The sequence below is a fragment of the Pelobates fuscus genome, chromosome 1 (assembly GCF_036172605.1).
Source record: "Pelobates fuscus isolate aPelFus1 chromosome 1, aPelFus1.pri, whole genome shotgun sequence".
In the NCBI taxonomy this organism is placed as follows: domain Eukaryota; kingdom Metazoa; phylum Chordata; class Amphibia; order Anura; family Pelobatidae; genus Pelobates; species Pelobates fuscus.
In genome coordinates, this window is record NC_086317.1 from 424877300 (window position 1) to 424904541 (window position 27242).

Here is a 27242-nt window from a genome sequence, read left to right on the forward strand (position 1 = left end):
CTGACCTGGGCCGACTGCCCAAAATCCCTGTGAGACAGGTTTGGATCCACGGTCTCATCCACACCTCCCATGCCAACAACCTATGCTACTTGTGGACAAGACCATCATGGCTTTGCCCTGATGCCAGCTCTTCTGCTGGAGTGGCAGCTACAACTTTCCTTGGCTGATACTTGAGTGTCCTGTTCCATCAATAGTTGTAGACAGAGTCGACTACCTCCTCTCTCTGGCTCTATCTCTGCTGCTGTTGACAGAATCCAACTACCGTCTCTCCCTGGAGCTCCTTCTGCTGCTGGGAAGAGAGACCAATAACCTCTTCTCTCTGGCATTCAAAGGGCCGCTGAGGAGGGATGCCGCCTACATTCTCTCCCTGGATCTCATACATCTATAACCTGCATTCCCCAATCATGAGTTCCATCAGTTCACCCCAGACCTCCACAATCCTCAACTCTTCCATTTGTCTGCCTCGTATATTCCAGAACAAGTCATCTGACTTAGCCAGACCAAGGTATAATGGTCAGTAAGCACCGTGAAGGAATGTCCATATAGATATGCCTGAACATTTTTAAGGCCCCACACTTGCACTACACATCACGCCCACGTAATTCCTTACATCTCCAATAAAAAGTGAACCAAAGCCTGACTTGGCTGCGAGGCTGCCAAATTCCAAGTGGGCCATGATTAGGACAGTTGTGCTGGAGATGAACAACTGGTCACATTCATAACACTGGGGTACAGCCTGCCTGGATAGATAAGTGTGGGCATGAGGGGGTCCCTAATTTGGATAGGCGCTGATTCTCCTCACAGGAGCAGGTATTACCCTTGTGGAAGGTGGTATGGGTCAGCTGATTGGCTGTTTGGTGTCCTGATGCTCATCAGCCAAGTTGGCTGCTTTTGGATGGACCCAGGCCGGCGATCCGAATCCTGGACATGGGGGGGAGGGGGGACAGTTGCAAAATTGTTTAATTTGAACCACCTGAACCAAAGTAGTTACCTGACACCCCTGCATCCAACTCTTGACCGCCTGTTGCATCTGGTGTCCCCACCACCATTTTATTTCTATTCATTTTTTCTACGCAAACTTAGGCTTTTGTGTAAAAGAGCATTTTGGCTTCAGAGGTTTATATGATGCAGTCACCATGGAAACCTGTGGAATTTTCCTGCTAATTTAGCAATTTGCTAACTCTAGAATTGCAGTAGGTACATAACACATCTTCATGTACAATTTGTCAGACATAGTGGTTAAAACTGTTCCAAATCACAGTTTAGCAAGCAACACTGAGGCCATCTTGCCATCTGCATTTAAACGAATGCTAGACACATATTTTTTCATTGCTATTAATTGAGACGAGAAAGCTGTGTGTATAAAATGTTATTCTCGCCAGGTCGTTTAACATGGATGTGAGATAAAACACAGTTAGGCTCTTGTTAAACTGTCTCTCTCTAATAAACTTCTAATGTGATGTTAAGGGGGATAAGTTGAGCCCATAGTTTAAGAAAAAAAATATGCATAATATAATAAAATAATTATGTAAATTAATAAATTAATAAATTCTGGCTAGTATTTATTTTCTTAAGAGATAAATAGATTATATTTTTTTACTCTAACTAATATGCATGTAGCATTAATTATAAACTTAGACAATTAATATACACATATATCTATATATTAACAATATAGACACACTGTAACTAAAACAGATGTGTGGGATAGTATAAGAATATATATCTTAACTGTCTTAACATATATATATATATATATGTCCATCCTTTTAGTACTTCATATAGTTATCTATACATTATTGTGGAAACTAGAAAATTCAACAGTAATGTACTTTGGGTTGAAAGTGGGGGCATAGATGTCAAGATGAATTGTTAGTGTTGGACCCACCTAAGAGTTTTGCCTTGACGTGGCAGGTGGGCTTACACATTAATTGCCATTGGAGTTACTAAAATAACTTCCATTTATTTAAATGTGCATAGGGATTTGGGAGAGCACGAAAGTAACTCTTTTTTTTTTCTTTAGTTTTTATTGTATGTATTGGGGCTGATGTGTTCAATGGTCATCGCTGCCACCCATCAGTAGTGGGAGTTTGAGCGCAGGACTTTTTTTTTGTGTATTTGTATATTTACCAAGTGACTAATCCAACTCCGAGGGACGAGAGAATACCTACAACAAGGCTGGTAACTATAATTTACTTAATTTAATTTACATATTTGGACACAAGAGAATACTATTCCGAATTCTGGAATATAGTCTGTGTTTGGAACAGGGTTACTCCAGCTCCCATGTTAAAACGCAATAGCTGGCATTTTTGCATTTAATTTCTAGAATATTCATGAATTGTTAATCCAAATATTTTTAAACTTCTCTCTCTAATTGTGTGCAAGTTAAAAACAGACAGGAATTATTAAAAGATATATATCATAATTTTATGATGCTAAATTTTATTTACTTAATAATGCATAGCCATGAAGGACAAGTTACCACTAGGAAAATGGTCAGAGTTGTGGCAACTGACATTTCACGTAGATAAGTGCAAGATAATGCATCTTAGACGTAAAAACCCAAGGGCAGAGTACAGAATAGTTGATAGAGTCCTAACCGCAACATCTGAGGAAAGGGATTTAGGGGTGATTATTTCCGATAACTTAAAGGTAGGCAGACAATGTAATAGAGCAGCAGGAAATGCTAGCAGAATGCTTGGTTGTATAGGGAGAGGTATTAGCAGTAGAACGAGGGAAGTGCTCATGCCATTGTACAGAACACTGGGGAGACCTCACTTGGAGTATTGTACGCAGCACTGGAGACCGTATATTCAGAAGGATATTGATAATTTTTAGAGAGTTTTGAGAAGGGCTACTAAACTGGTTCATGGATTGCAGGATAAAGCTTACAAGGAAAGGTTAAAGGATCTTAACATGTATAGCTTGGAGGAAAGACGAGACAGGGGGGAAATGATAGAAACATCTAAATACATAAAAGGAATCAACACAGTAAAGGAGGAGACTATATTTAAAAGAAGACAAACTACCACAACAAGAGGACATAGTCTTAAATTAGAGGGGCAAAGGTTTAAAAATAATATCAGGAAGTATTACTTTACTGAGAGGGTAGTGGGTGCATGGAATAGCCTTCCAGATGAAGTGGTAGAGGTGAACACAGTAAAGGAGTTTAAGCATGCGTGGGATAGGCATAAGGCTATCTTAACTATAAGATAAGGCCAGAGACTAATGAAAGTATTTAGAAAATCGGGCAGAGTAGATGGGCCGAATGGTTCTTATCTGCCGTCACATTCTATGTTTCTATGTTATAATCTTATTACTAGTTACCAAATAGTTGCAAATTAGATTGTAATAGCCAGTTACTTGATTTTATTTTTAACCTCTAACTAATTGTAGTAAACAGTTTGATTTTTAAACTGCTTAGATTCTGTTGTCTTCTACACCTATCTGCATACTTTTGTCAGCTGTAATTTCTAAGAGACAAATGCTTAAATTTAAATAGCATTGATTACTATAGAAATTGCATACTGAGCTATTTGATTATGTAAATCATATTATTGCTTAGTCTGTTGACTGTCAGATATTGCTTTGCCAATTATTACACTGATCTGTGTATTATTGCCTGTGCAGTACTTGCTATGTATGCTGTCCCCTTCTGGTTGGTAATTTCTTGAACTGACTGTCAGTCTTCATATCCATCACTGCTAGTCTCATTACCCCAGTGTATAACCGTGCAGTGTATTAGGGAAGACACTGGTGTCCATAGATGCATGCTGGACAGGCTGTGAGGCTCTTATGATTTATTTAGTTCTACCTTGATATTCATGAAGTATTCTTAAAGGATCACTCTAGTGCCAGGAAAACATACTCGTTTTCCTGGCACTAGAGTGCCCTGAGGGTGCCCCCACCCTCAGGGTCCCCCTCCCGCCCGGCTCTGGAAAGGGGAAAAGGGGTAAAACTTACCTTTTTCCAGCGCTGGGCGGGGAGATCTCTGCCTCCGATCCTCCTCCGTTCCGCCCCGTCGGCTGAATGCGCACGCGCGGCAAGAGCTGCGCGCGCATTCAGCCGGTCGCATAGGAAAGCATTTACAATGCTTTCCTATGGACGCTTGCGTGCTCTCACTGTGATTTTCACAGTGAGAATCACGCAAGCGCCTCTAGCGGCTGTCAATGAGACAGCCAAGAGAGGATTTGGGGGAAGGCTTAACCCATTTATAAGCATAGCAGTTTCTCTGAAACTGCTATGTTTAGAAAAAAATGGGTTAACCCTAGCTGGACCTGGCACCCAGACCACTTCATTAAGCTGAAGTGGTCTGGGTGCCTAGAGTGATCCTTTAAGTAGTTAGAGGTTTGTTTTTCATTTTACATAATATAAATGTTGCAATGCTTATTACTACGTTTTGACTGAATTTCTATAAATGATTCTCAACACAGGGTTTCCATTACTGCATTATTACTCCCAGTGTTGGGTCAGAAGTTCTAAATAATTTTACAACTTTCCCCATGTTAGCTTAGTTTTTTTTTTCTTTAGTAGATTTTCGCTTCTTGGTTTATACACTGAGTTTAGTCTGTAAAGAGAGGTTACTGACAATATGCAGTAAATTAAGATCAATACATTGCTATACGGATTCACTGCTACAACCTAGAATGTTGGTATAACTGAAATTAATTTAATTCCAAGAGTCTTAAAATATATAACAGCATATGGCAGTTTAGATATACATGCACATTGGTCCTCCTTTAACATAGAAAAGATAATAAAATATACAGATTACGTTTAATAAACATGGTCAGTGTGATTTTTCTGTACTTAGATCTCTGAAATATGGCAATAGGATGTAACTAATTAATTTTTTTTAAAAAAGTAAAGTAAAAGATTTGCTACAATGAGTGTTAATATAACTGCTGTATATTGAAATACAGTGCTTTGTTTACAGTGTGTTTTGAGCATGTTACAGGTATTCTTTTAGAAATGGGGTATAGAGCACAGCATTTTTAAAAATAGCAATATGTCCACAATTTAATTTTTTTTCTTGTTAAACACTGGTTGCAGAAGGTGGAATAGGATCAGATGATACATTATTATTATTATTTAAGGCAGGTTCTTCTGTGTGCGAATCTTTTGCTTTTCCGGTACCTTCTTCATCCACGTTCTTATCTACATTCTTCTGCTTTACACATAAATTATCCTCTTTGTGTTTCAAAACCTTTTCCATAGATTCCATTACTTCTTCTCGAAGCTCATCTTCTGATTCTTCAAAATTGCTGTCAAAACATAAAGATATAAAACAAATTACGGTAGTCAATCTAGAATGCATGCTTCTTTCTCGGTTTCTACCACTCTATGGGTCTCGGCATTGAGCGCCTAGAATTGAGTTTGCGACTTTACGGAAAATGCTGTGTTGCAACATATAGATAGAAAGAATTATGAGTAAACTGCACAAAGACATAAGCTCTAAGTTTCTTAAAGGGATATTCAAAGTACCACAATTACATATGCTACTGCCATGATCTTGGTTCCTGGTAACTTCGTCTTATTCATTACAGTTATAGTGTCCTGTAAAACCTTTCTGCAGCTCACCCCTCCTGCTTGAATGTGGTGGTTAGGTTTAGCCTTTTTGTCTTATTTTACTTTTTTCTTAAAGGACCACTGTAGGCACCCAGACCACTTCAGCTTAATGAAGTGGTATGGGTGCCAGGTCCAGCTAGGGTTAACTAATTTTTTTATAAACATAGCAGTTTAAGAGAAAGTAAGTTTTAACCCTTTTCCCCTTTCCAGAGCCGGGCGGGAGGGGGTCCCTGAGGGTGGGGGCACCCTCAGGGCACTCTAGTGCCAGGAAAACGAGTATGCTTTCCTGGCACTAGAGTGGTCCTTTAAGGCATTAAAACAACTATGTGTGCTCCAGCGCGGACCTTCGCTTTAAAGCAACACTATAGGCACCTACACCACTTCATCTCATTGAAGTGGTCTGGGTGCACTGTCCCTATCCCGTTAACCCTGCAATGCAAAACACATCTGTCTTAGAAAAACTGCCATATTTACATTGCAGGCAGGGTTAGTACAGCCTTTAGTGGCTGTCTTCCAGACAGTCAATAGAGTCGTTTTCTGCAGTTTATCTATGAAACTATGTTAGTTGTCCTAGTGTCTTGCAAATTCCCAAAGGAAAGCATTTGTTCAATGCTTTCCTATGGGGTAGGCCTAACTTGCACGGCTACGGCTTTATATTCCTCACAATAAAGTGTTCCTTTAATTTTCCCTGAACAGTTGGAGCAAGAAGAAAATGAGTGTTCCATAATAATATTGTTCGATAACTCTTCGTAAACTCATCAGAAACTGCCACTGCTGCAATATTTAAAAGGCATCTTGTGGCTCTATACCTGTTTAATAAAGAAATTGGTTTCTCTAGGAACTATTGAAAAAACGTGCTATTGTAAGTATCTCTTGGGGGGGGGGGGGGGGGGGTCAACCAATATTTACCAAGTAGGAGTTCTGACATAAACCTTTAAAATGACACATGATATCTCTAATTCATATTGCTCTTACGTGTCGTCATCATCTGATCTTGGTTCTAGGCGCTCTTCATCCAAATCAACCTCTGATGTTGTATCAGTCTCATCTACTTGTTCCTTAGCTGGAGTCCACTGCTTCAGAGTCCCATCTAAATAAGAAAAAGACGTGAAGAATGTTTATGCACAGGCTTAAGAATGTTTTCTGCTCTCATAGATTTTGTTAAATGTAGCAAAAAAAGTGCCATTAAACAGGCCTACTTATGTTAGTCAATATTCTAACTTAAATGTTTTGTCTCTCCTACCTTTTATTATGAAACCAAACATAACCCACCACCAGCTGGTAATACCATTAGTTCTGAGAAGTAGCAGGTCATTAAAGGAACATTTCAATCACCACTGCTACTACAGAGCCTTGTAGTGGTTATGGTGCCATAACACCTTACCTTTGTAAGTAGTTAAACCGTTGGTAAAAGTTTGACTTCTTACCTGAGTGTCACCACCTGCTCCTCTGCAGTAGGAGCTAAGCCTTGTGGTGCAGAACACAGCTCATTGCCTGACAGAAGTCAACGATCATTGATTTTGGTTTTTAAAAAAAGCCGATAGAAAAAAGGAAGAAAATAGGAAGCAAAAGGGATGCACTCATATAGGGGTTAACCCTTGGGAAGCTACAGCTGTGTTTAAAACATTGTCAATTGCAAGGAAATGCAATATGAAGAAACACTATGCCTGTCTGTGCTCATTTGCATGTCAAGCTGGGAACTCTGGGATAGTTGTGGAACCTTTTTTGTGCCTAAGAAGAACTTCGCATTTGAGGTATGCAGGTTATGCATAACAGTAATTTAGTATGAACAGGTCATAGTAGATGCTACACTTTCCCTGGTTATAGCAGAGATAAAGCCTCTGATATGACCGCCTCGAATTCTAAGGTAATAAAAGTAAAATGTGAAAAAAAAAATCCTTTTATTTTTATAATTATATATTTTAACAGATCATCTGTTTTAAATAATAACTAATATGTTAAGTTCAGCTGGTGCCCTGTTCTCTTCCCCTGTTGATAGTCATGTTGTCAATACCTGTTAACACGAATTGTGTTGCATTGATGTTGTGTGTTTTTTGTCGCAATTCCTTTATACATCCCCTCCCACATTATTCATAAACAATAAAGACATCAAACGCTCTTACCACAAACATCTTCAGCTTGTACTATGGAATCATTCATTTCTGCCTCTGCCAAAGCCTTCAACAGTGTCCCAGGTGCGTTCTGTCTCCACTGTTTTCGGTTTGCGAGAGGGTCGTCAGCTGTCATACAAAAAACGTTTTTTTTTATCTTTTATCTCACCTGTCAGATTCCAGTTTCTAATATCTTTTATGGCTGTGAAATAGGCTAAGGCTATATATAACATGTTCAATACTGAGCTCCTAAGATGAGCTATTCTGGGCAGTTTTTCAATGTGATTGGGGTTAGCACTGTGACTGCAGGTCATATTCAGCTCATGATTCGTGTTTCAGTAGAGTTGGATATAGAATATCAATTGCCAAACTTAGTGTTTCTTGGCCCTTTAGCCACCAGACCAACATTCACAATAAAAAAACGAAACTGTTTTATTAAGGAAAATCAGCCATTGGCACTATATAAATTATAATAACATACACGTGTTCCCATGCCTTCTGGTTATAAAGACATACAAGGTTCTATCTATGAGGCCTCACCATTCTCTATTTCTGCTTTGGTTTCATACATAGACACATCAGCAGCTTCTAATAACTGGAGTAATGTTCTGGGCATTCCTGGGTTCCATTGTTTGCGATTGTCCACCAATTTGTCATCTGTGATATCAATAGGAAATCCATATGTAGTCAGAATAGCCAGAGTATATACTGGCACAACAGAGATACAGAGTGCAATGTAACCTAACATGAGTCTGAGAACCAATATTGCTTTATTGTGCTTTAATTCCAGTCTTTTACCTGATACTTGATCGTTATTATCTTTGCCCATCCTGAGCCAATTGACGTCTTCCAGCTTCTTTCCATTATCAAACGTCAAAGTATCATTGAGTAAATCATTTTCCTGAAAAAAAAAGCATCATCCATCATTAATACTCCAAACAAAACAATAGCTTGAAAAACGACTGTCTAAATAACCCAGGTACCCTTATACCATGGCATTCCAAATGTAGTTATATAAGCTGAAAAAACGTGCATTCATCAAGTTCAGACCTTCTCAAATCTATTAGTTGATCTAAAAAAAAGACAAAAAACGCCTATTCTAGCCCATGGGGACAGGTCAATGGTCTACCCGACAGATTTGTCTTATTTTAAAGCATGCCATCTTGTCACATCTCTGATATATATTGCTAGTTTCCTCAAAGCAGAAAAGGAATTGTTCTTGCTTTTAACACACTTTTTGTGGTGACTCTTAGCAATCCTCCCTTGTTCTAGGAGTTTTTTTTGCTATGTGAAGATGCCTATTGTACTATTACTCTGTTCTGGAGAAAGTCATAATAAAAGATGTAAAAAAATTAATTACAAAAGTGCTCTCCGTTTTTGTAGCAAACTGTGAAAAAATCTTTCTGGATTCCACGATAGGTAGTCAGATCTCTACTTGGATCAAGAAGCGGTTACCCCACATATTAACTTTTATATCTCTGTAGATCCCCAGCTGTTCTACAAACACAAATATCAAGATGCTTTACCGATTTAGGCTGACAGAGCATCATGACAGTTGTAGTTCTAACCGCTAGTGAGCTACCTTTTGACCAGAATTGTTTTACTCTATGCTGGCAATATTGCTAAAATAACTGCTGTGTAGAAGTGCATTTTAAGTATATTTATAAAATGTCCAAGATGCGGCAGAATGTAATGTCTACTGAAATATATAGGATATTGTGCATTTCACATGATTTCTGCAGACAGAAAAATAAAAATATCATGATTTGCAAAACAGAAAATTTGGAAATTTTAGCAAAAATAATGTTATAGTTGTAATTACAGTCAAATTCTTCTATCAAACAAAACATTTTCCCACGTCAGTTGTTGCTTCTTCTGGAAAATTTTAAAAAAAAACTGATTTTTAATACAGTCACTGATGTGATGCATGTATCCTGAGTTATTCGATAGCTTATAATACACCTTGATCTGTCTTATTGTATTTCATACGTTATACATTTTAAATAAGAGTACAGTGAATTACACATTTTAACATTTTAAAATCAGCATTTCCAAATGGTTTCTCCACATTGTTAATCACTATAATCTGTTATTTAGTGTAGAATCTGAATATCCATTCTCTACCGTCATTCATATTATTAAATATAAGACAATAACACATTTTAGTTGTATTTTTTTTCTTCTTAATGGATTGTATTGAGAAAGTCCTACAAGAAGGACAGAAGCAGTAGTTTAACCCCTTAAGGACCAAACTTCTGGAATAAAAAGGAATCATGACGTGTCAGACATGTCATGTGTCCTTAAGGGGTTAAAGAAACATTACGTTGAAAAAATCCTGTGGTGTTGTATATTCCAAGTTTGTTTGTGTGGAGTTAAAGGAACACTGTAGGGATAGGAACACAAACATGTATTCCTGACCCTATAGTGTTTAACCCACAATTTAGGTGGCTTGCCTCCCTCAGCCCCCCTATAAAACTGGCTCCGCCCCCATTGTGACATCATCAAAATGGCCGATTTCTAGCCAATCCAATGCTTTCACATAGGGAAAGCATTGGATTGGCTAAAATCGGCACCGGGCGGGCCAAATGCTGTTTTGGCCAATCAGGACCTCTTCATAAAGATGCATTGAATCAATGCATCTCTATGAGGAAAATTCAGCATCTCCATGCAGAGCATGTAGACGCTGAACGGCAGGGCTTCTGGCTATGCAGCCCTGAGCCAGGAAGCACCTCCAGTGGCCATCTGAGGAGCGGCCACTTGGAGGTGTCCCTACAGGCAATGTAAACACTGAATTTTCACTAAAAATGCAGTGTTTGCATGAAAAAAGCCTGAAGGGAACTATTATACTCACCAGAACAACTACATTAAGCTGTAGTTGTTGTGGTGAATATAGTGTCCCTTTAAAATTAGAGAACACATTTATTCCAAGTCTTGTCAGTTTTCAGACATGGCAAGGTGTGGACGCAGAAAAGCAGACCCAGAGAGATACCTGTGACAGTCTGCAAATGTCTGTAACCAAACCCCTCTTACATAAATACATATACCTGTGCACACCCAGAGTTGTCCTACCTCTTCGTGTTCTTTGGTACTTTCCTCTTTGATAGGTTCATGGAAATCAATTTCAAACTTTACTCCTCCCTAAAAAATAGCATACATTATATTTAGTATTTGGAAGAGAATTTACAGCTTTTGATTGTTTGATAATGTATGCAATATTTCATCATACAAGGTACAAACTTGGAGTAACACGTTCAAACAAAATTGCTCTGGGTAATTTTTAGCAGTTTTGAAATTACAATTTGAAGGCAGTTCACTAAACACAACAATCTCTGAACTCAGCAAGACAATTTCCAAATGGCCCACACTGCAGTCCCTCTTAATGTATGATAAACACCACTGATTCACCTGATATACAAGGACATTGCTCAGAAAACAATTCTTTACATAGTCCGTGAATAGTAAATTAAATCATTTATAAAAATTAAACTGAAACAAGAACATTTACATATACCATATTAGAGATTCCATTGACTTGGATTAACTTTTCTAATTTTTGTGACTTTTTGGAGACAATTTTTAGCAGCAGACATTACAGTGCTGTTTTGGATCAATTCTGAGTTTACCCAAATTATGATTTTGAAAGATTACTTTGTCCTCAAAGAATAGCTCACTCACCTTTTAAATGGTAACGCCTATGATTCTCAGGCTGCCTATGCTGAGCCAAATGCTGGCTGAGATTCATGGTGGTACTTGTGTTAGGAGAATAAAATGACATTTATAGATCAAGAGAAACTATTTAAGTTTTTAATTCCATCCAACCACGATGGAACTAACTGTAAAAAATAAATTTCCTGTGTTTTGATGTACACATAAAAGTCTGGTTCTGTTACAATAGTATTCTTCTATGTAATAATGTTTTAAGCTTTTAATATGATTTAAAGGGACACTATAGTCACCTGAACAACATTAGCTTAATGAATCAGTTTTGGTGTATAGAACATGCCCCTGCAGCCTCACTGCTCAATCCTCTGCCATTTAGGAGTTAAATCCCTTTGTTTATGAACCCTAGTCACACCTCCCTGCATGTGACTTGCACAGCCTTCCATAAACACTTCCTGTAAAGAGAGCCCTATTTAGGGTTTCTTTATTGCAAGTTCTGTTTAATTAAGATTTTCTTATCCCCTGCTATGTTAATAGCTTGCTAGACCCTGCAAGAGCCTCCTGTATGTGATTAAAGTTCAATTTAGAGATTGAGATACAATTATTTAAGGTAAATTACATCTGTTTGAAAGTGAAACCAGTTTTTTTTTTCATGCAGGCTCTGTCAATCATAGCCAGGGGAGGTGTGGCTAGGGCTGCATAAACAGAAACAAAGTGATTTAACTCCTAAATGACAGTGAATTGAGCAGTGAAATTGCATAGGAATGATCTATACACTAAAACTGCTTTATTTAGCTAAAGTAATTTAGGTGACTATAGTGTTCCTTTAATATTTTCTAAATTATATTAATATTTTAATATATAGATATTAAATATTTGGTGTATATATTTTTTCCATTTTAATATATGAAGTTTATCCAAAAACTTACCATTGAGGCCTATATCAGATTCTATGGTTTTAGCAATGCTTTATTTCAATTTTAACATTATTCTGCATTAGTCATTCAAACAGTGTGCTACTGTATATAGCACAGTATGTGATCTAAACATTGTGCTACACTAATTGATAGCATATATACAGTTGCAACTATTTTAAATTAAAGGGACACTACAGGTTTCAAAATAAGTTAAGCTTAATGAAGTAGTTTTGGTGTAAAGATAATGCCCCTGCGATCTCACTGCTCAATGTTCTGCCATTTAGGAGTTAAATCACTTTGTGTCTGTCCATGCAGTCCTAACCACACACCCCCACTGGCTGTGACTGAAACAGCCAACATGAAAAAAATTGGTTTCATTTTCAATCAGATGATAACTTACTTTGGTTTAAGTTTAAATCTCCTACTCTGTAAATTGTACTTTAAACAAACTCTACCAGGCTGGTTGGCAATGCTGGAGGTGGACTCATATGCAGTCCCACTTAGACAGAAGATGCTATATTTTGGTAAGTATATAATTTGATATCTACATTTCCTGGTGAATTTTCTAGCACAATGCATAGATTAAACTTAAAAAACAGCCATATATTTACAGACGTGACATGCGTTTTAAAGTAATTTCTCTTGTGCAGATGTGATAATGAGTAAAGCACATGCTTCCTGTATGATCTACCTTGATGTTATACTTTTCCTCCAGAGCTTTTCTTTCACGTCTGTTTTGCACAGATATTTGAATCAAATACTTTTCTATGTCCTGAGATACAAAGAACATGAGATTTAGTGTTTTTTTTTTAAATCTCATATTCTGCATTCAGAAAAATATACATGATTCACAGAACATGCTACATGGAACATGAAACCACAAGAGTGGAATCCCATTCATGTCTAGATCACTACCTCCATGGGCTGTGCACCATCAGGCTTTTCACCAGGAGTTGGGCCTCTTCCATTGTTCTTTGGCTTTACCAGATATGTTGCTTCGATCACTCTAGGAATCTCCTGCTCAAAATAAAAATAATCATTATAAAAATAATGAAATAATAACATTTATAGGAAAATGACATACAAACACAAATAATGTCAGGTAAGAACCCACTGGCCTATCTAACCTGAACATGTACTGGAAGTATGGCCAGCCAGTTGGATCATTTATATAGAGTTGATGAAGTAGGAGTTTGGTCTGGTTTGGCTGAACCACGGCTTGCACGGCAAGAACATACATGGACACTTGGAGCAGCTACGGTAACCGCATAGGAGTAAAGTCAAATAGCCTTGTTCAATTCACACAAATGTGACTTTTTAAGACAAACTAAGATGAAACCGTATAAGTGTGAGTAAACACTAATGCATGGTACAGGTGACAAATGATGACTGGGTTTAGACAGAGTGAGAAAAATATTGGATTATACGGGCGTAGCCTTGTCTGGCTTTGGAGTGACTGAGGCAGGGATCTATGATAGAACATTCTGGGGAAATTCTCAGCAGCAACAGATACTTCTGAGAGAAAATACAAGACTTTTCAAGGGTGGCAGGTAGCATTGCACTCTTGGTTTTGGTGTCAGTTGACCTAAATATCATAGAGGTCTCACAGATGTGTGAGACAGAAGCAGGAAGTGCTACAATGTAGCAATGGCAGGTTCCATAGTCCTGTGAGGAAGACTGTGTACACGGTATGGAGAAGAACAGAATGGATTCCAAGATGGCTGAGCAGAGCTGGCAGGCTGAACACAATGCTGACAAGGTTAGGCTGATGACATGGGCATAGCAGAATACTGATACGACTGGATGACATATAGTCTGATCAGAATGCTGACAAGGCTGGGCTGATGGTATAGGCTTAGTAGAATACTGATAAGACTGGATGACATATAGACTGATGAGAATGCTGACAAGGCTGGGCTCATGAGGTAGCAGAATGCTGATAAGATTGAACAGAGTGGACCCCAGACAAGTAGGAGTAGCATTGCTGCATTACAAAACCTTTGAGTGCTTTAGCTATGACAACCTCATTTTGGCTATTAGGGATTTCTGTATTACAGCTCAATGTATAAGTGGGAGTACCTGGTTAACCCCTGCTCTCTCTTTATTTTCTTTGACTTCATTACAATATTGCTGTCGAATGAGCTCAAGCTGTTTCAGGTACATCTGTCAGGCAAACAGGAAGCATTGATACAATATAAGCTAAACGTGGATATTATAGCACTCTTTCTCCATTCAGGAGTACTTTGTATCTCTGCCTAGGTTACATAACAGTCGAATCGCACACATATTTTGAGGATATGCATTAGATCCAATCTTGGGTATCACCATAATTATAAACAAAATTATGTTTTTAAGCATATGAATCACAACTGAAACAGATTAATAAATGGTTTCTTTAAAATATTTATAATCTTATATATATATATCAAGATTGCAATAACGAAGCTATATCCATTAGCCCCTCTGAGCATTATAAACAAATAAACATTGTTCAGTCTTAGTTGACTATTTTACTACAATTGGAGGGCACACATATAGATATACTGTAATCAAAGCATACCTGGGTTCCCCAGGGCAAAAACAACTCACCAAAACATAACATATGAGTGCACAAACTTAGTTTATGTGCTCCTCTGTAATATTTTGGTTAGTTGACTATTTTAACACCTGCAATCCAAATTTACAAAGGCCGATGTACCCGTCTGGAATGTGGGAGATCTGTGCAGAATTAATTGGCCTGCTATTTCCAGGGCACACTGCAGTTATGGGTGAGATAAATGTAATATACACATATGTGTATGCTATTCACTAAATAAAAATGAAAAGAACCGAAAAGTGAGTTGCATATTATAGGCCATGACGAATGTACTGTAAAGAGTGTGCAGTTCGGAATTCTCTGGTCAATTCTCCCCAATTACCAATTTAGAGAATAAACATCATTAGAATATTTAACACTTGAACTGGAAAATTAAAGAATGCTGGTTATTTGCCATGACGACTGTTTAGTGGCATCACATTAAGCAGAGCATCATTCATTCACGTGTCAGCATTATTTACTGAGGTGACTCTTGTTCCTGGCATCGTAGGTAGGTTGTGAATTAGGGTTCCAAGCATGTCAGAGTTGCATGTATTTTCTGAACAGTGAATTTAAACATGATCTGAAAAAATGAGGCCAAAATGGCCTATTTGGAAGAATCCTTCAGAAATTTTGCAATTCAGTTTTCATTTCAGTAAAATTCTGTTTCAGTAAGTAACTCCTAATATGGTTTATGAAATCACTGCACATTTAACTTAATAGATATTCATTGATAGTAACGTTATTTAGCCCCCACCCACTCTTATATATCCCTCAATCACTGGTACATTGGGGAATCAAGGTAAGAAAATAGTCTGCAAACAAAAATATGTTGTATTCTATTTCTATACTCAGTACCTAACCTGAAATAGTATATCATTCCATTTGGTTGTTGTGACTCCTCTCAAAAAGCTTCATCTTCAAAAAGCTTTTAAAAGCCCCGTCCACCACTATTCTAAAATAGCACCAATCAAATGTACTCATTATATAATAATTCACATCTAGTGGTTTGAAATACCTGCTCTTCATTTTTATCGTGTTGGTGTTGGTTTTGTGGAGCTCTGTTCACATGTTGTAATTCTGGCTGAAGTTCTCTTGGAACTTGCATTGGTTTATAAAAGTGATCTGCAGAGGATGGTCGTAGGCCCTATACATGAATTATAAAGAAAAGAATAATAACAAATAGCATATAGGTGCAATTAAAGGGACACTATAGTCACCTGAACAACTTTAGCTTAATGAAGCAGTTTTGGTGTATAGAACATGCCCCTGCAGCCTCACTGCTTAATCCTCTGCCATTTAGGAGTTAAATCCCTTTGTTTATGAACCCTAGTCACACCTCCCTGCATGTGACTTGCACAGCCTTCCATAAACACTTCCTGTAAAGAGAGCCCTATTTAGGCTTTCTTTATTGCAAGTTCTGTTTAATTAAGATTTTCTTATCCCCTGCTATGTTAATAGCTTGCTAGACACTGCAAGAGCCTCCTGTATGTGATTAAAGTTCAAATATTTCAGTTTTCATCGTTCATCAGGTTTCAACTGATGTTTGGGTGGGTTGCCATATATCACTGAAGGCACAGCAGGAAAAGGAGAGATGCTTTGGCAGAGATACTCTGGTCAAGTATTGGAGCGTGGCCACATGGATCCTCCTTACAAACTCCAATTTCGGTTTCTCCAATGCTGCAGTGATTAACCCGCTTAACATTTTTTTTCTTTGGGAAAGGAAGTTATCAATTTCTAGTTTTGGACTTCAACTTCAGCTTTTTGAACAGCATATTTGTTTTTGGTTTTGTATACCATTGTTTTGTATGGGTGACATATATGTAATTATCTAGAGATATGGTGTCTTATGAGACAGCATTGAATAACAAAACTCAGTGGGGGTCATGTATAAAAATCGTGGCATTCGTTTTCACATTTGCTCCAAGTTGATGTGCATGCAACATTTTCTTGTGTATGAAACTATTACTCCACCTTTATAAACTGGTGACTTTTTTTTGTCCATTTCTGTTATGTGCCAAGATAACCTGCCTTTCTGACATTTTTTGTATTCCTTTCTCTTTTATCCACAATGATTTTACCAATGATTTAATTTAAAGAATGCGAAAAATTACTAATATTATTGAAAAAAGGCACATTCTTAATGATATTGTACTCCTGAAACAAAAAGGAGGACAATGAAAGCTACTGACCAATTTCAGAAAATATGCCAATGCTACATTGGCCGCTTTGGGATTAAGGGTTTAACGACTCCTATTTAATTTTTGTACATAAGATATATTTAGTTTCAGCTAAAGCAGAATCAAAATATAATCATATACTCACCAACTGCTTCTCAACCTTTATCTTATATTGCTGGGCTTCATATCGTCTCTGTAAATATTCTGCTGGCCTGTAATTTCTCAAACGTTTCACAAATTAGTTAATATAATTATATGACAAATTAACTAAATCATACTGGGTTTTTTTTTCAATGAATTTCAGAATTTAGGACAATCTAGCTACTGTGTATAAGTTCATATACGTGATATGGCTTCCTGCGGAGAATACGCCCACACTGCCCACGATTTAGGAGAACATTGGGAAAAAATGTTTAGATCCAGGGACGCGCCTTGCTGTGATAATGTAAATATAATAATCTATGGTGACTTGTAAGAGTAGCTTCATAGAACAGGCCAGAAATACGTAGAATTAATTTCTTAATGTTGTAAATGCATTACTTACAAGTGATCTTGAACTTGGATTTGTTTTTGTCTATAATATTCCTCGAGTCGCTGATTAATCTGTGGCTTCAATCCCTGCGGCTGCTTTTGTATGTTCTGCAGTTGAGCATAATAATGGCCGTAATTTCCGTGTATCCTGGCGGCAGCTGGTTTTTCTGCTACATCCAATTTACGCTCCCAGTACTGAACCGCCGTGACAAAATGAACACAAATAAAACAAGCAGTGTTTTAAAGATTACAAATAACAGCTGGAATTACCTAATGCCACAAACAATTTATCTCAAAGGGACTTTTATCCTCCTGCCGTTCACCAGTCTTATCAAGCCAAAGCAGCATGTAGACCAGCAAAGGTCAGCTACTATGGACTCTCCCTTCTTTCATCAAGTATATACTATTCTACATCCACCTGTAAATGGATAACATTGCATACTGTTAATAACTTGGAATTAATGTCTTGGTAGTTAAAAATGTGATACCTGTTAAATAATAGTCAAGTCTGCCAACACTAGGATTCCTGTCAGTTAGCGACACGCCTTGTGCTCTGTTCTAAAAAGCTGGTTAAAGTACTAAAAGTAAGGGTGTCACCATGGAAACCAATAGAACCAACAGTCACATTTCATATTTACAGTAAGAACAATAAGGATGTGGGATGCTGTGCCTGAAGAGGTTGTTTTATCAGAGTCTGTACAGATGCTTAAACAGCAACTGGATAAATACTTGCAAAAACATAATATTCAGGGATATAATTTTTAATCAGTGGGTAAAGCTTCTATTTTCAATGAGATATCTGACCAGGGCCGGCGTGGCCTATAGGCCGATTAGTTGGCTGCCTAAGGCGCTTCTTAAGGGGGGAAGGGGGGAGCACCAATAAGAATCGCCCCTCTATGTGGGACACATTCTAATTGTGTACCGCAGGTAATGGCACCGGGCGCTAGGAAGCACTTGCATAGCTGCCTGTGTGTGTCTTCTTAGGTCAGTGTGTGTGTGTATCAGTAGTTTATGTGTGTGTGACTTCTTGGATCACTGTGTATGTGCTTGGGTCTGTGTGTGTGTCTGCTTGGGTTAGTGTTTGTATGTGTGTCTGGATCAGTATTTTGTGTGTGTCTTTTTGGGTCAGGGTGTGTGTTTTTGCTTGGGAAGAATTACCATACACAATCTGACAGGGATAGAGTTATTGAGTGCAAACATTTGTGAAACTTTCGGGATGGGGCCTGGCACCCAACATGGCCGGACGCAGTTTGTAAAAGCTCCTGCTGAACCGAGCTAAAATACAGCAATAACTTAATAAATCAATGCTGTCGTAGAACCTCAGCTACTCATGTATAACAAATCTTGATTCCTGCAACTTATTACGCCTGGACGGTGGGGTCGCCGCTTGGGAGAAGCGGCTGTTGGCCCTGGATCGGGGTCTCATAGCACACTGGTGCTTACAGCCCCGTCACCCATCTTTGGACTGGTAGAGGTATCCAGGTCCCCACTGGGATCACTCACTTACCTACAGCAGCTGCCTCAAATCTCATTGATCCACCAACAGCGTGGAGCACCTAAAATGGCTGTCGAGTTTAAGTCCCAGCGAGGTCAGATGAGCCTGGAGGGCCAAACTTGGAGTGAGGCCTTCAAGAAAAGGTTTGACGAGGTCTGCCAAGCTTTCTGGCAACAACTTAATAATCGACCGCAAGAGCCTACCCCTCCTGCTGGAACTCAGATGCATGCCGACGATAAGAATATTCTCTCTTCACCCCAAACTTACCTTTCCTCTTTCAATTCATCTTCTCTTCCTCTATCCGAATCTGTTCTTTTTTTTCTTCCATTCTCATCTATTTCTCAATACAAATAAGACAGTGGAGGGACTACTTTCCCTTAAGTATTTGTCCTCCACTTCACAAAACTTGGTGGAGTTTAAGGCAAGCTACACTAGTCCTATTTTCTTATAATAATCACTTGATTGTTACATCCCTTATCTATAATTTCAGGATCCATCTGCTGTCCTTCCCTGAGTATCGCACATGCCTTTGCTTCTGGGTGCCGAGTGGTTTGCATTGGTTCCATAACAAATGTAAGTGCTTTCACTCCAAAATTAAAAGGATGTGTTGGGGTATGCGCAGGACTTTCATATCAGGGTGGGAAAGGGCCCATGAAGGCAGAGACTATATGTCATCATCAGGATCCTGAATATGACTTTCGTTTGGAAAGATATACGGCTCCACAATTAAGAATGACCAAAAAAAAAGGTACACACGGGCGAAATTAACAAAAAAAAAAAAAAAAAAACATCATGTGGGGACAGTTAGGAGAATCAAGGGAACAATAAAAATATAAGGTTGCTCCATGACAGATCCACTTTAAAACATTTTTGAAAAGGTTTAACACTGGATGAAGCCTGGCCCCTCTCTGCTGTTCGGGCTAATGCTCACACATTAGCCCAAGCAGTAAGGGGTGCTTGCTCGATGAGATGAAATGGTTACCTTGCCTAGTGTGTCCTTTTAACTTTAAAAAACTACATTCAATTGAACACATTATCAAAGCAATTCACTCAGTGCTGAGCTTAGCTTAGGGCAGAGAGCTTCTGGCTGAGAGGAGGCTGCAAAAGAGGGAGGGTGCAATGCCTTACGAACCACAGGTAAGAAGGCAAATGTACAGCGCACTTAAACGAAAACTATATGGTCAGGAACACAAACATGTATCCCTGACTCTACGTTAAAAACACCATCTAGCCCCACTCTGCTCCCCTAAATTTAAATAAAATGTTTCCTTTTTTCCAGTCTGCTGCTGCTGGCTCTGCTCTTGATCTGACTGCTTGGCTGACATAATCAGAAGTGATAATCTGAGCCAATCACAATGCTTTCCCATAGGAAATCATTGGATTGGCTGATATTGTCAAGGAGGCAGATCAGGGGCAAAGCCAGCACCAGCCAAACAGCCCTGGATAATCAGCATCTCCTCATAGAGAAGCATTGATTCAATACAACTCTATGAGGAAAGTGCAGTGTATCCATGCAGAGGGTGGAGACACCGAATGGCAGTGCCCCAGGAAGCACCTCTAGTAGCCATCTGAGGAGTGGCCATTGGGGGTGTCCCTGGACTATAATGTAAACACTGCCTTTTCTCTGAAAAAAAACAGATTACTGCAAAAAGCCTGTAGGGAATGATAATACCGTAGTTGTTCTGATGACTATAGTGTCTCTTTAACGCTTTGCCTATTTACATTGGGAGGGGAGGACACTCATGGCACCATCACCACTACAATGCACTGTGTAAAGTGTAATGTATTTTTTTTCTAGAAGCATGCTTTATTGGGTTTACATGTTCAGGTTCGTACATGTTCATCCTTCTATGATTACTTACCTTTGCCATGTGCTGGGCATTCGAAATGGGCTTAGACTCATTCTTTCTAGGCAAGGCCTCTCTCCTTGGGGGTGTCACTAACTGAGGTCTCTGAGGTTGGATTTTCAGCCTTTCCACTTTTGCAACTTGAACAAATTAAGAAAATGATCACATTCATGATAGAGTTTATTCACTAACCCCTTTCACCAACTAAGTTACAGCTCTACAGCTTAACACAATAAGACTCAAATGTCCCTTGATTTACGTCCAATTTCACTATAACATTTATTGAACATAATGAATGCGCTTAAATTCAGTAACCATTAATAAATCTACAGATTTCTTGCTGAATATGGAATATCTACAGTATAGAATAGTACTGTGGAACAGTATCATAGTGTATTACCTGGTGGCTGTTTAGGTGATGGAGTACTTCTGGGGTGCTTTGAAGGGAATGCTTTCTTTTTGTGTAATACTGTGTGACTGAATTCCTCCTGAATTAGCTAAAAAAGCAAAAAAAAAAGCAATAATGTATTTTATTACTTTCTCCCAAAATTCCAATGAAATTATTTACGGACACTAGTGGAACACACTCACCTCTGGACTCAAAAATCTTTTTATCATCTTTTCAAGTAATGGCTTCTTTAATATTGAATTTATAGACGGTCTATCCCGTGGAGATATCTTGAAAAGCTGAGCTATCAGGCCCCTCAAATCATAGGAATATTTTGAAGAAATTGGTTCAAAACGACCTCTGCAGATCTTTATCACCAGTTGATGTAAGCTCTGTGCTTCAAACTTTAGGATAAAGCAGGAAACTGGGTGGTTACAAAATTAGTCATAAACAAGACAGTTTACGGCAATTGTCATGAATATTTAAAGGGACACTCTGGGCACCAATACAACTTTAATGCATTTGATGGATTGGGGCCTCTTTAATATGCTATATTTCTTTGCACACTCAAATCTTTATAGCTTTTGCACACAAACAAATGATTTGCAGAATGCTCATGCCAGAGACTCTTCCTTCTCAAATGTATGCACTGAGCAAGCTGCTTGTAAATCACAGCCTGATTGCAGTCAGAGAAAGTACAGTCAGGTAGCTATATACTTACTACACACTTTCTTACTATATGATGTGTGCATATCTTTGATAAGGAAGTCTTTCTCTGGAGGGAGGGGGTGTGGCTAAAAAGGCAGGCTTGTAGCGCAACATTCTGCAAAACATTTATTTTTATGCAAGAACCATAAAGATTTGAGCATGACAAAAAATACAGCATATTAATGAGGCATGAACCTATCAAATGCATTAAAGTTGAATTTGTGTTCTTAGTGTAACATTAATTAATATGTAAAAATAATTAAACTTTAATAACTACAGAGATATTTACACATGGTGGAAATGACACAAATCCATCAAATTCCACCTCCCAGTTGCCTATATTTCTTGATTAAGATGAAGCTAAAAATCAACTGAGTTTATTTCTAATTCAACCAAGTAACACATGAAAGAACTTCTTGCCACTTGACTCCCATTTTGAAAAATATCACACCAGTGTGAAAAAATAGATGATATATTTAAAAGAAATAAAACACAGCTTTATATTTACCAGGAATTTATGAGATACAGAAGGTTCAGCCGTCAACTGAAAGTTGTACAGCAGCTCAATACAAAAGCAAACGGCCCAAGCAAGAGGGTTTTATTCATGAAAAAAAACTAATGGATGCATTGCTCGACTTAAAAACGGGCACAGGTAAGCAGGAGAGAGAGGGATACATGGATGGAAGATTTTAGGGAGATTCAATGAATTTGTAATTTTTTTTGTGTTTTATTTTGCATGTCTGAAATGACTATTGCATGTACGCATATACGTATGTGTTTCTAAATGAAAGATGCTAACATGCTAATATAAAATAGATCTTGCATAGATGCAATTATTTTAACACACTCTAACAGTATATATTATAAATAGACATTATTAATAATTCACACATTATGATTGTCCTAGCTATGTATTGTGTTTATAGCTAGATGTAAATTAGATACTTACGGGATGCTTTAGTGCGCACAATTCATATAGTACACATCCTAAAGACCAGATATCCCTGGAAAAGAAGAAAAATATTAATATATTTAAAAATTGGCAATATTAGATCCAGTCATGCATTTCAAATTTTGTATGGGTATTGTATGGATACCTTCTGCATTGGATTCCGCAGTGCCAATTTTTTTTTTTTTAATCAATACATCTTTAATAGGATTTTAATTTCAGAGTGTTTTGAATGCACGAAAAAAAAGAATATATAAATAAAATTACCGTAATACTTTCATTGAACATTTATACCTGACGCGAGGGAAGCAGAGCAAGGAGTCTTAGACTATTGATGCATACTAAGCTATAAATAAAAATCACTCTTTGGTTCTATTATTTCCAAAAACCAGGGGACAAAGTTATTATTTCAGACCATTCTAAATGCCATTGTTGTTTGCGATTTCTGGCTACACAGGTTTTAAATGCAAGCCAAATGTGTACCAATAGATGTAATAATGTTTTTTTCCCATTTAGTCATACCAATATGAAAGAGGAGGAGCTGGGGTGTCAAGCAGAGATCCTGTTAAAATATTGTTTTTAAAAGTGCATTAAGTTTTAATTTGAGATTGTCTAATTCCCACCATATATGATAGTGGGTGCCTTTACCATTGTTGCATTTCCAACATTGATCAGAATGGGTTTTATTTATCTTATTTCATTTGGAAGGAACCATATACCACCCTTATATTAGTTTATAGTATAGTCTTATCAGATTTATACAGTGGATATTGTGTTTTACCAATATTTTACTTAATCTCCATTCTTGGATTTTAAGTTTTCTTTTTTTATTTTAGTTTCCCACTTAATCAAGGGAGCTTCTTTGATAAAGGTTTCAAAACAATAAAAAAAAATGTAGAGAACGAGATATCCTCTTTGAAGTCTTCTGAGTAACTAAAAATTCTATTTTGTTTTGTTCAATAATTTGTTTACCAGACAAATAATTCTTTATTTCAAAGTATGTAAATAAGTGCCAAATCTTTTTAATTCCTAAATCAATTACCCTCCCTGGCCCACTAAAAGTGACCTATCTAACCAGCAAAGGTCACCCATCATCTGGCATATTTTCTGGAGGAAGGCTAGTGTTTTTGTGTGTTTTATCAACAGAGCCCTGTGCTCAAGCTGGGCTACAAATCAGGTAAGGTTATGTTTAGGTTGTGTTGTTAATCTGTGAGTTACGTTTAGGGTTAGAATTACGTTTAGGTTGTGGCGAAGCCTGCAAATTCCTGAGAGACCGATGGTCTGCTGTTTTATGTTGTGTTGGTGTCAGTGCCTAAATGTTTCCCCATATGATTTGGTCCTATGTATCAAATTAACCCCTTAAGGACACATGACATGTGTGACATGTCATGATTCCCTTTTATTCCAGAAGTTTGGTCCGTAAGGGGTTAAATGTATTGATTGTCCAGGTTGTATGTGCCTTTCCCCCTACCCCCTTTTCCTGTCTTATTGTTTTCCCAGTAAGGCTTTGTCCCATTGTTCCAGGGACACTTCCAGATCAGTTCCAAGTGGCTGCCCTGCCCCTCCTTTAAATCCCCCATGTGGTCCTCAGCCCTTGATATTGTCTGTCCCCACCATTCCTGGTAATTACAGGGCTCCATTCACACTGGTTGTAAGTTTTGTAGCGTGATTGGTTGCTACCCCGAGTCCATACTGTTATTGGTTGGCTTGGGATATGCACTGTAATTGGTTACTATCCCAAATCCATACTGCCATTGGATACCACTGTAATCCTATTGTATGTAAATTAGACTGTGGGTGTATATAATTAGATGTGCTGTTTTTAACAAAGGTTGTTGTTCTCTCCTTCACTAATGGTTGTCTAGTGCTTGGGGAGGTGGGCTATAATCCTGCAAACAGGGGGGGGAAATGCCAGATGGGATGTGAGTTACGGATCTATCTACTATATACCATAGTTTTATATGGCAATGAGAAATATAGAACACAATAGTTGATTGGTCCCTAAAAAGCCTACCATCATTGGGTTCACTGGCATATTTAAAAGTTTTAGAGAGAAGCAGACACCTAAAACCATTTAACAAAGTATAATTAATATATATACAATTTAATACAATAGCTATGTTTTCAAAATCGAACTTTTCTTTAAGACATCTTTAGTGCATATTAGTAATGTATTAATATGAATTACACATTATTTGCTTTACTTTTGCTGTGTTGTTAGGAACTGATACCTTTAGTTATTTAAATATGAAAAACTTAAATAAAGATTTAATTACCAGTGGACAGAAAAAGAGATAATTTTTACAATATATTGAAGTTAAAAAATAGACAATGGTATAAAACGCAATAATGCAGTGTTGTCACCTGTAGATAATAATAAAAAAAAAAAAACTACGGTGATCTACGTCTTGTTATTGTAAGGTAGATTGTCACAGATTTCAGGAGATAGATAATATGGTGTTCCTACACGAGTACGAGCCAATTCCATTGTGCTTGAAAACAAAATAAAACACAGAATGTTAGGAAATACACATAAATATTATATTCTCAATATTTAGCTCTCCCGAGTTAAACCCTGCAGTTCATGGCTAGCTCATTGGCCGATGTCAGATGAGTTTTCATATATATATATGAAAACTCATCTGACATTAGCCAATGAGCTAGCCATGAACTTCAGGGTTTAACTCGGGAAAGCTAACAAGAGATCCTAAGCAAGAGTGGGAGCTTCCTTTAACCCCTTAAGGACACATGATATGTGTGACATGTCATGATTCCCTTTTATTCCAGAAGTTTGGTCCTTAAGGGGTTAAGGCAAGTTTTCTGACACAATCTTATCTCAGAAGACAATCCAGCAATTCAAAAGTGCAAGAAATGTTATGCTTGTGTGGGGAAAAATGCCTTAAATAAATAGGAGAGCCTGTCAACTATTAATTATGGTGAGAAGAAAGTCATGATTTGCCGCCATTGACAATCTGACAATAGATTCTACAGTCTATCATAAGATTCTAAAAGTGAACTATACACAACTATACACTGATCCTATTTATGAAAGAACTACTTCGAAAACAACAATAGCTTATTTTTGGTGTTGCCTAGACCCTATTCATTAATGTCTGAGCCTTAACACAACAGAAGTGTTGTAACAGGACATGAAGTGAGCAGTCCATAAAGAAACCAGCTCAGTGGAAGAAACACCAGAGCCACACAATCCATGGCACACAAACTCCTCTTAGATAATATACGGTGCAGACTGAGCAGTGTCAAAGGCAATTTATTGTCATTTAAGCAATGTGTCCACTCTCAAATGAACCATTCTCAAGCCTGGTTTGAGGATCGGTATGGAAACACATCACATGTTCCCACCTTGAATCTGTTCTACAAAGATAAACTTTCTCATGATTGGAAAAACCTAAAAAAACATTACAGGTAACTCAGAGAAAGTGAATGTTGAAACAGATGTGGATAAATTAATGCTGACAAAGTATCTCATCTGTGTTATGTGATGATATTTATTATTAGGACATAGATCACACTATATAGCATTATATGTGTATAAATAAAGTACTAAAACATGTTTACTTACTTGTTTAGCACTCTCGCTATACCGAAGTCACCCAGCTTGGCCACTGTCCCATTACTGGAGAGAAAGATGTTCTGTTAAGGAAGTAAAAACACAGAAAATAACTTATTGTCGTGGGTTATCGATTATTCTGCTTTAATTAATTAATTTGGAGTAATATGACTTGTACCTGTGCTTTAATGTCTCTGTGTAGGACTTTCCGATCATGAATATGCTTCAAACCCAAGGAGATCTGCACAAACCAGCTTAGGATCTATAACAAAAATTCCAAAACTTTAAGAGCTTGTGTTGTTCTCAACAATACATCATGTTACAATAGCCAATATCAAGACATTATAGCTTCATTTCCGTTGTATATCTGTTGGCGTATAGTAGACATTGTTTCCAGCTCTCCTGCCAGTTAATTTGAACCCATGGAATGACATTCTATTCGAACAGAAACATTCACATTGACACAATATCAGAACCAAGTAATTGATTGTTCAACTGTTGCATAAACCTAGATAAGGATAATAGTAGCATGGATTGATTGTACAGGCTTTGATGGAGTTGTGGTATTATTACAAGCAGTAATTGAATAACATCCAGAGATGGAAAACTAGATATCTACGAGGCTTTGGTACAGATGAAAACAAAAGGATTATAATAATATAATAATAATAAAAAAGGGATTTTACCATAAAAGGTACATTTATCTTGTAGCTAGTTTCCAAGTACATCCTGGGCCATA

At 37.7% G+C, this 27242-nt stretch overlaps 2 protein-coding genes across 2 annotated transcripts in view; both read right to left on the reverse strand.

The window, feature by feature from the left end:
• LOC134570875 (serine/threonine-protein kinase Nek5-like) overlaps positions 1 to 27242 on the reverse strand; it is an 89336-nt gene that overhangs the window by 47347 nt on the left and 14747 nt on the right. The window lies entirely within an intron of this gene.
• The window catches only part of NEK5 (NIMA related kinase 5), a 37217-nt gene continuing 14772 nt past the window's right edge, over positions 4798 to 27242 (reverse strand). Inside the window, exons 5-22 of the mRNA XM_063428857.1 lie at positions 26682 to 26765; positions 26516 to 26586; positions 25338 to 25424; positions 22933 to 22987; positions 21479 to 21679; positions 21288 to 21384; positions 20903 to 21027; positions 17559 to 17740; positions 17160 to 17226; positions 15853 to 15981; positions 13175 to 13279; positions 12951 to 13031; positions 10752 to 10820; positions 8481 to 8583; positions 8223 to 8339; positions 7695 to 7811; positions 6547 to 6661; positions 4798 to 5267 (exon numbers count right to left, since the gene is read on the reverse strand). Coding sequence (XP_063284927.1) covers positions 5039 to 5267; positions 6547 to 6661; positions 7695 to 7811; positions 8223 to 8339; positions 8481 to 8583; positions 10752 to 10820; positions 12951 to 13031; positions 13175 to 13279; positions 15853 to 15981; positions 17160 to 17226; positions 17559 to 17740; positions 20903 to 21027; positions 21288 to 21384; positions 21479 to 21679; positions 22933 to 22987; positions 25338 to 25424; positions 26516 to 26586; positions 26682 to 26765 — 2034 coding nt within the window. The 3' untranslated portion in view covers positions 4798 to 5038. The remainder of the gene's footprint in view (positions 5268 to 6546; positions 6662 to 7694; positions 7812 to 8222; positions 8340 to 8480; positions 8584 to 10751; positions 10821 to 12950; positions 13032 to 13174; positions 13280 to 15852; positions 15982 to 17159; positions 17227 to 17558; positions 17741 to 20902; positions 21028 to 21287; positions 21385 to 21478; positions 21680 to 22932; positions 22988 to 25337; positions 25425 to 26515; positions 26587 to 26681; positions 26766 to 27242) is intronic.